General features: G+C 38.9%; 1 protein-coding gene across 4 annotated transcripts in view; it reads right to left on the bottom strand.

Moving 5' to 3' along the window:
• LOC106817227 (serine/threonine-protein phosphatase 2B catalytic subunit 3-like) overlaps positions 1-9,370 on the bottom strand; it is a 47,997-nt gene extending 38,627 nt beyond the window's left edge. For all 4 annotated transcript variants that reach the window (XM_014821901.1, XM_014821894.1, XM_014821907.1 and 1 more), the window contains exon 1: positions 9,195-9,370. In XM_014821901.1, coding sequence (XP_014677387.1) covers positions 9,195-9,243 — 49 coding nt within the window. In that variant the 5' untranslated portion in view covers positions 9,244-9,370. The remainder of the gene's footprint in view (positions 1-9,194) is intronic.
• Between the last annotated feature and the right edge of the window lie 140 nt (positions 9,371-9,510).

Here is a 9,510-nt window from a genome sequence, read left to right as displayed (position 1 = left end):
TAAATATATAATATTAATGTTAATCATCTCTTCATTCAGTACATTTATACGAATATTAAAATTCAAGTGTTTATTAAAAAACCCAAATTATAAGTAACTTGCTTTCTTTATAAAGTAATTATAGTGAGAACCTAAAAATTCGCGCTTCCATCTGGCCTGTGTTAATAAATGTGTTGCATGCATACCTTACATACAAAACTGAAGTAGTTTTCCCGATGAATAAATACACAGTAGCTCAAGCAAAATGAGCAGCAGTTGCCGCTTTCCTCGTACTATTATCGTGTGTTTTCTGGCAACATTCATCACTGTAACTATAGAATAATTCTTATTTCTCTTACGTCGCCCAGCAAAAAAACATATAACAATAATTTACAGGCAACACTGTGGATCTTAGTGACAAAACACTCCTTACCAGAGTCATAAATAAGCGCAGGAAAAAAGAGATTAGTCACACGACCACCTAGTTTGAAATATTATGTATCAAACGATACAGTTAATTGTTTATTCACTTTAATAGTTATATTGGTTAATAAAGTTCATTCAGTAGAATTTAGTTGAACATAACACCAGAATATAGTACCGACTTAAATATTCTTAGAAGCACATTCATTTAATTTAATACAAACATTCCTTCAGTCAAGGCAGTTCATTCAAGCAATTATAAGCTTCTTGGCACACTCCATCATGTCCATCTATCTAATATTTGTTTTCTCTTCTTCAAACTATGCTCATTTCGCTATGCCTATTATTTCAATATTATCTTATTAACGGGAAGACGCCGTTTGGGTGTCACCCGCGAAATCATTTCACAATCAAAACAGAAAGAGGGACAATCGAAACCAATCACGCACCAGCTTACATCAATGCAAATATTTGCTACATAGTCAACACTGGATTAGCAAATATCGAAATGTGGGAACTTCAAAGAAACATTACCGTAAAAGGCGGACCAAAATATCAATGCGTCCGTCGATCCTCCTGATTATTTAGATGGCCCTGCGACATCGACCATCGCTTATTTCGACCCTGCTTACAATATATTCCTATTAATAAGTATTATACTCTATAATACTCCTATTACCTTCCATGCAAGTTTGTGCTGTTTGTGCACGCGAGAATTTGGAACCCTATTCCTGTACTAGATGTGAGGTGCTGCGCGCGGTGAGGCTATGTCGGGCTAGGATGCGAGTTGGTGTGGTGGTATATCTTGTAAATTTACATTATTCGCATTCAGAAGTTTAGCTTCACAGCCCAAAAACGTGCTGGACCAGTGGGGTAGGCCGACTTGCCAGGGTATGCAACACTGGACCATTTAAATATTAACCTATAAAATTTCTTATATTTAGTACCCTACTAATTAATACTCACATACACACGATAAAGTAATTACCGTTAGTGTTGTCAATCGGTTGTATTCGTAATCGATCATCGGTGGACGCCAGTAACGCGAATGAGTCGATTACAATCCGTTAGCTTCGGGTGTTGAATTCCTGCGTGTGCATGCTATATCTTTCTTGTTTAGCGCCTGTTTACTGTTTGTTTTGCACTGTTTACTACTGTGCTGTATAATACCGTGGATTTATTTACTAAATGTATGTTAATAAAGGATTACTTGTATAGTACGATGATATCTCTGATTCTCATCACTTTTTCCAAAGTTTTCTTGTTCAAGTTTTTACATTAATTCAAATTTTTTTATTTTTTTATTTTCGATTGAAACATCAAGTTTATGGACTTTTGGATAACGAAGCGCTTGGTGTCGCAGGCCACTGTTCAACCGATGATCGAGTATAACGATGATCGTGATATCACTGAGTATAGTAGTTACTGAGGCATCCTAGACTTATAATACTATGAGTTGCACATTATTCAGGCTACCCAAGGACTCATCAAGGGGTATAACCAAAGTAGAGAGAACAGTCACAGATGTTGGCAGATGCTATATACGTTCACACCGCTAGACCTTAGGTAGCCTGATAAAGGCAACCCTGCAGAACAAAATTCTTAATCTCTAACATCAGCACAGACAGCAGACACTTTGCACCATGCTGTCAACACTACGCATAAAATTTTAACAAGTGCCCTCAGAGCGATCAGCCGCTCCACCTGCGCAGGCGTTCTGATGCCTAAAACTCAATGCTGTAAAGAATGAATAGCCTCCTCCGCATCACTGCGTTGCGCGCTCAGAGCCATTATATATCTGGATACTACTAATACAGATCTAAAATCTATGATAGCTAGGCTTTCTATACGTAGCTCAACAGTAATAAAGCATACAGCTGGTCTAACTTTACTGACTTCGCCTAGTTAACATGGTTATCATGGATATGCGTCGAGCGCAAGCGTAGATGGTGCGTGTAGGGGGAGAGTGGGGTGGAGGGGCGGCGTGGAGGGGGCTCTAATAGCAAAAGCAGTTGCGCGAGATGGCGGCTGCAGCTGTGATTCAATAATCAAAGATGGCATCACTCTCGTGCGCGTGATAACTACTCCAATTGAGTTGCTGGAACCGCGAGTAGTATTCGGCAGGCAAGAATTTCGCTCAAGCTGTGAAGTTAAACGATAGATCTGCATTGCGAGGTGTGGCCAGGCAATAAATTCCTGATTTAGAATAGTGCCAGTTGCACCCCTCAGGCGACCCATGCGTAATGGGCTGCCCATGTTTTTGCCTACCACGCGAGCATTCAGAGTTCATTACAGAGCCTGCTAATACAGGTGCTTAATACAGACGCTGTGTTAGAAAATAATTAATTAGGAGCGTACAGCCTTGTTCAACAGCAACATTTGCCTTGCAATTGAAACTGTGCAGACTGTAGCCACATCCACAATAGCAAAAGCTAGTTCTAGCTCCTTTGTTTAACAGTTAACAAATCCATGCTTAACCGTCCTCATTGACAGGGTCCAAAGGTTATCCGACACTTACTTCGCATACGTTCGGTCCTTTCAATAAAGCCCATAACAAGGACAGCCGCAGAGCGTCTGGGCTCATCTGCGGTTGTTGCCTTGACGATTGATAATCGTAAAACTTTCAGTCGTGCGTAGTACGACATTGTTTAAAGGCGCAGATATGCAGACACGCAGTTGCGCTACACATCATTGTTAGGACACGCCCACTATCGCAGATGGAGGTGGGGAGTGGGTGGGGGAAGGGGCGGGAGGGGTGGGAAGGGGCGGGGGGAGGGTAGGCGGGAGGAAGGGGAGGTGCGGGAGGAGCTGTGCTAATAGCAAAGAGCAGTTCAAGCTCGACAGTTGTTAACAGGTCAGACAAACCATGTTTACCCGTCCTCTTGAGGGTCAAAAGGTTATAGACCTTACTCTTTCGCACGTGCCAGGGAGAAGCAGTTTCAGAGTGCTCCTTTCAATAAAGCATAAAAATAGAAGGTCACCGGCTGAAACAAAAAAGTTTATTGTAATCGCTCCGTCAGAGCCATGTCCTCAGAAAATGTCTAAAATCTGCCTGGCCCATCTGACCTTTTGACTGCTGACTCAATTTCGCGCACCAGTGATGGCTTTTCCTACCATGATTGCTAGTACACCGACTGTCACGAGCCTAGTCGAGCCGTTAGATTTGTGCCGCAATTCTGCATTTCCTCCCTATACCTTAGTATAAGAGTGAATGTTCCCCCTTCTTTTACCTCTTTACCTTTGACCTTTGACCACCAGCTTCGACATCCCAACTCGTTTTGACGATCCCCCCCAACGTCCCGAATATCGTGACCGTACGTCGAGCGGTTAAGATTTGTGCCCAACTGTTGACGGACGGACGCACGGACGGACGGACGGACGGACGATCATGCGATTCTACAAGCTGCAGGACGGACGGACGGACGATCATGCGATTCTACAAGCTGCATCTGACTATGTCAGATGAGCTAAAAATGGTAGGTCACTACTGAAACAAAAAAGTTTTCCAATCGCTCCATCAGACCATGACCTCAGAAAATGTCTAAAATCTGCCCTGTGCCCCATTGACCTTTGACCCTCGAATTTTGGCACAGTGATGGCTTTTCCTACCATGATGCTATATACACTGACTATCAAGAGCCTAGGTCGAGCCGTTTAGATTTGTGCCGCAATTCTGCATTTCCTCCCTATACCTTAAGTTAAGGAGGGAACGTTCCCTTCTTTTACACCTCTTGACCTTTGACCTTTGACCTCCAGCTCGACATCCCAACTCGTTTTGACGATCCCTCCCGACGTCCCGAATATCGTGACCATACGTCAAGCGGTTAAGATTTGTGCACAACTGTTGACGCACGGACGGACGCACGGCCGGACGCTCATGCGATTCTACAAGCTGCATCCGACTATGTCAGATGAGCTAAAAACCCATTGAATTTGTGCAAAAACAAGTTTCAAGTTACTCACTGTTTGAATACTAGATGGTTGCAGATAAAACTATTGCTTTGGTTATTACGAGTTGCTAAAATTATATGAATTATTTACCAATTACTATTATCAAGAGGTCATTAACATATTGTTATTTGGCAGTTGCTATATATATCTAAAATCAAATCACTCAATATTATATGCACTTTCATTATAACTCTAAAGGTAGTATCAAACTCAACTAAAATAACTGAAAGTTCAAACACAACTGTTCAATTACCCATCTGTTTAGGAAATTTACATTCTAGTGGATGCAAACATCAAAGTTGAGATAAAAACTCTCTCAGTAATTACATCCAAATTTAGAAACTGAAAGGTAACATAACATCAAGAGCTAATAATACCTATACTAGGTATTATTAGCTCTTGATAACCCCCCCCCCCCACGTCCCAAATATCGTGACCATACATCGAGCGGTTAAGATTTGTGCCCAACTGTTGACGGACGGACGGACGGACGAACAATCATGCGATTCTACAAGCTGCACCTGACTACGTCAGATGAGCTAAAAACTGTAAAAAATACAATGTTAACAACATATAGCAGATAGGAGAATAATGACTTTTATTATGATGTATTCTGAATCAGAATATGTGAATGTGTGTGTGTGTGTGTGCATGTGCGTGTGCTTGTGCTAGTGCGTGTTAATGTGTATGTATGGGTGTAGGTTTATACGAGAGTGAGCACGTGCGTCAGAGTACGTAGTCCTGAGTGTTGAGATGATTTTAAAGCCAGGACTTCGAAAATAATTTCCAACCAGTCTCTAGTGTTTCCCCCACTAACATGTCTTAATACCTTCGTACTTGACCATATTCGCCAAAACATGCATGATTTTCGAATTTTGATTACTCGTTTTGACTTCTGCCGCCATTTCTTGCGAATCTGAAACTATCCCGCGATAGCGTGTGTCGGTCAATTTAAAAATAGAAACGTAGTAAACAACACAGAACCAGATGGCCTTATATATTGAATAATGTGCACTATCGGTGCACTTGTTTTAAAGGCACCATTTGCAAACTAATTGTCACTATTTATAATCAAATATGCCATGGTGTTACGGCATGTTCAATTCCAATTTTCTATGCTATAACAGCATAAATTCTAAGAGGTTTTCAAGTTAGTGTAATCAGTAATATATCTGTTATTAGGTGAGACTATATTTCACTATATTTTTTTTACATTGCATTTTTTAGCAATGATTTTGAAATAAATCCTTTAAAGCCCTGCTCAGGTCTCCCTACGATTTGACTATCGGCGACTACTTTATCGCCGATTAGCAGCGTAGCAACACTCACGTCGACTTGAAGTGACTTCACGCTGTACATCGCCGATCAGATCGTAGCATTCTGCAGGAAACGTAGACGGGTTCGCGCCCTAGTATTTTAACTAGCACAAGCAGTTCTTTAGCACAAACAGAGCAAGCTTGACGCCGGGACCAGTCTACATAAAACGAGTCATATGACCAACAAAACGGCGCTTACCAGTAAACATCACTGTTATCAGGTAATTTCGTAAATCTATCCTCAATTTTCTGAAAATCGTTATAATCATACATGTGCAGAAAAATAATTTAAAAAATTGCCTGTGGTATACGGAAAACTTAATATTTATTTGAGAAAGGGTTTGTGCAATAATCCCTCCTTGTAAACTGCTGTGTAGGCTGCTATTTTGTTAATCACGTGACTTTTGATAATCATGTGAATCGACACGTAGCGGTGATTGGCTGCCACTCAAGATTTGTCGCCGACCGCCGCATAGAAATAGAACCGTTTCTATTCCTGTGATCGCAGTCGGCGACCGTATTTTCGATCGTAAGAGAACTCATGTCGAGTTTAGTCGCGGATGTTGTTATCGGCGATCTGGTCGGTTTAGACGTAGTCTTCAAATTTTGTCGGCGACTAGGTCGTAAGGGCGACCTGAGTTAGCCTTGAAGTGTACATTAATCAATGCACTTGTGCAAAAAGTATTGTCGTTTTTGTATTATATTTTTTATTTGTGTATAGCATTGTTTTGTAGTGTATTACTCGGAAATTTTATTATTTTAACCGCTCAACACTATTGCATCTCTCAGATTTTCTCCATGAAAGAGACTGTCTTCAGTACATGTATTTGTATTTCAATTACATTCAATAAAGATTTAATAACATAATAACATAACTATTATAATATGCATAAATTCCTGTCTTGTACAATAAATTTATATGAATCCGAGTTTTGTGATCGATTCTCACCCAATCATCAGCCTTTTGTGACAGCAAATTATCAGGTTCCTGCTATTGTAGGTTCTCTCATAGCTATGATATGTTTCTGTCAAAGCTATTCTCATAACATTAACATTACTAATTAGTTGTAAGTGCTTTCTTAGCATTAACATTAGCCTCAAATTTACATTGATGTTTCTGACAAAAGACTCTGGCCCTTTTAGCCAAATGACATGCACCATCCATCATGAATTAAATAAACAAATTTCACCTCATCCATTGCTGTGGATCTATTTTTAATTGGTAATATCATTTGTCATATCTGTAAGCCAAATATATGACACAAATATAGCGAATTGAATGATGACAGGAAATGACTTTATAAATCAACCGAAATTTATATCAACATCAATACCAAGCTCTACGTGGAACTACCAGTTGATAACAATAACTTTTCCAATTGTTATTCTGACGATGCATTGTGCCAATAAATGGAAAAGATATTAGTAAATAGTACTAGTAGTAGTAGTAGTAGTTCATAAGGTGCACTGTAGGAGAGTTACACAACTGCATGATTATTTATATATATCGTAAATCCTCCCCCTCCCACTCGTCTGTCTGTCTATGATAGCGTATCTATGTAATAAGTATAATGTACGTAAAAACGCATGCCAGTAGAAAATATTGATGCATTTAGTACGCTTCACAACTGACAGTGCACTGACCAACTACTGTCAATGCCTGTGATACGATGCGATACAATGCCTTACTCGCTTGGCTTAGTTACAACTACACGTAATCATATAAATATGTAACATTAAACGAGTCACACTGAGTGTGTTGGTGTTTCAAAAGTGAGAAGTTGCCACTACTAGTACTAATAGTAATACTACTATACTCTGTACTGTACTGTAGTCTATGGCAATTATGTTCGGAAAATGTAGGTATTTGCTCTGTCGTTGAATTCGGCCTATAAATTAGTACTAATAGTAATACTACTATACTCTGTACTGTACTGTAGTCTATGGCAATTATGTTCGGAAAATGTAGGTATTTGCTCTGTCGTTGAATTCGGCCTATAAATTAGTACTAATAGTAATACTACTATACTCTGTACTGTACTGTAGTCTATGGCAATTATGTTCGGAAAATGTAGGTATTTGCTCTGTCGTTGAATTCGGCCTATAAATTAGTACTAATAGTAATACTACTATACTCTGTACTGTACTGTAGTCTATGGCAATTATGTTCGGAAAATGTAGGTATTTGCTCTGTCGTTGAATTCGGCCTATAAATTAGTACTAATAGTAATACTACTATACTCTGTACTGTACTGTAGTCTATGGCAATTATGTTCGGAAAATGTAGGTATTTGCTCTGTCGTTGAATTCGGCCTATAAATTAGTACTAATAGTAATACTACTATACTCTGTACTGTACTGTAGTCTATGGCAATTATGTTCGGAAAATGTAGGTATTTGCTCTGTCGTTGAATTCGGCCTATAAATTAGTACTAATAGTAATACTACTATACTCTGTACTGTACTGTAGTCTATGGCAATTATGTTCGGAAAATGTAGGTATTTGCTCTGTCGTTGAATTCGGCCTATAAATTAGTACTAATAGTAATACTACTATACTCTGTACTGTACTGTAGTCTATGGCAATTATGTTCGGAAAATGTAGGTATTTGCTCTGTCGTTGAATTCGGCCTATAAATTAGTACTAATAGTAATACTACTATACTCTGTACTGTACTGTAGTCTATGGCAATTATGTTCGGAAAATGTAGGTATTTGCTCTGTCGTTGAATTCGGCCTATAAATTAGTACTAATAGTAATACTACTATACTCTGTACTGTACTGTAGTCTATGGCAATTATGTTCGGAAAATGTAGGTATTTGCTCTGTCGTTGAATTCGGCCTATAAATTAGTACTAATAGTAATACTACTATACTCTGTACTGTACTGTAGTCTATGGCAATTATGTTCGGAAAATGTAGGTATTTGCTCTGTCGTTGAATTCGGCCTATAAATTAGTACTAATAGTAATACTACTATACTCTGTACTGTACTGTAGTCTATGGCAATTATGTTCGGAAAATGTAGGTATTTGCTCTGTCGTTGAATTCGGCCTATAAATTAGTACTAATAGTAATACTACTATACTCTGTACTGTACTGTAGTCTATGGCAATTATGTTCGGAAAATGTAGGTATTTGCTCTGTCGTTGAATTCGGCCTATAAATTAGTACTAATAGTAATACTACTATACTCTGTACTGTACTGTAGTCTATGGCAATTATGTTCGGAAAATGTAGGTATTTGCTCTGTCGTTGAATTCGGCCTATAAATTAGTACTAATAGTAATACTACTGTATAATGTAAGACCAAGTGATTGAGAAGACACAAACAAGAGCAATTTGTTCTTAATTAAATTTCCCTGGATATTGGTATTAAATTTTTTATCGCATGAGATATAGCTAACTATAATACCTGCGATGTATGACCGCAATTTTACAACACACGTTACACAGCGTTTGACAACATTTAGAAAATAGGACATCCTACGTACATAAACAGTCAACCTATCACTCATACTTACTTTTCACAAGCCTATCTAAAGTTGACAACTTTTCGTTCGTAGTTGCCATATCTACAATTTTTGTAAACTATATTAAACGTGTCTCATACGACGATGAATCTGCCAAACCTCTGATTGAAACGGATATTTTTATCGAGAACGAAGAGACGAACCAAAATGGCGAGCAAAACAAGCTGGGCTATGCGCAACTTCAAGGGGCGCCATCTGTTATCCACTTTAACAACGTTTGCCCTGTGGTTTGCCCCCGTAGTCGCATAATGAGGTAACACCGTAATACCACACCACATGGTAATATTCAATTATTATTATTGTATAT

The sequence above is a fragment of the Priapulus caudatus genome, unplaced genomic scaffold (assembly GCF_000485595.1).
Source record: "Priapulus caudatus unplaced genomic scaffold, Priapulus_caudatus-5.0.1 Scaffold34, whole genome shotgun sequence".
Lineage (NCBI taxonomy): Eukaryota > Metazoa > Priapulida > Priapulimorpha > Priapulimorphida > Priapulidae > Priapulus > Priapulus caudatus.
This window is presented reverse-complemented; position numbering and strand designations above follow the sequence as displayed.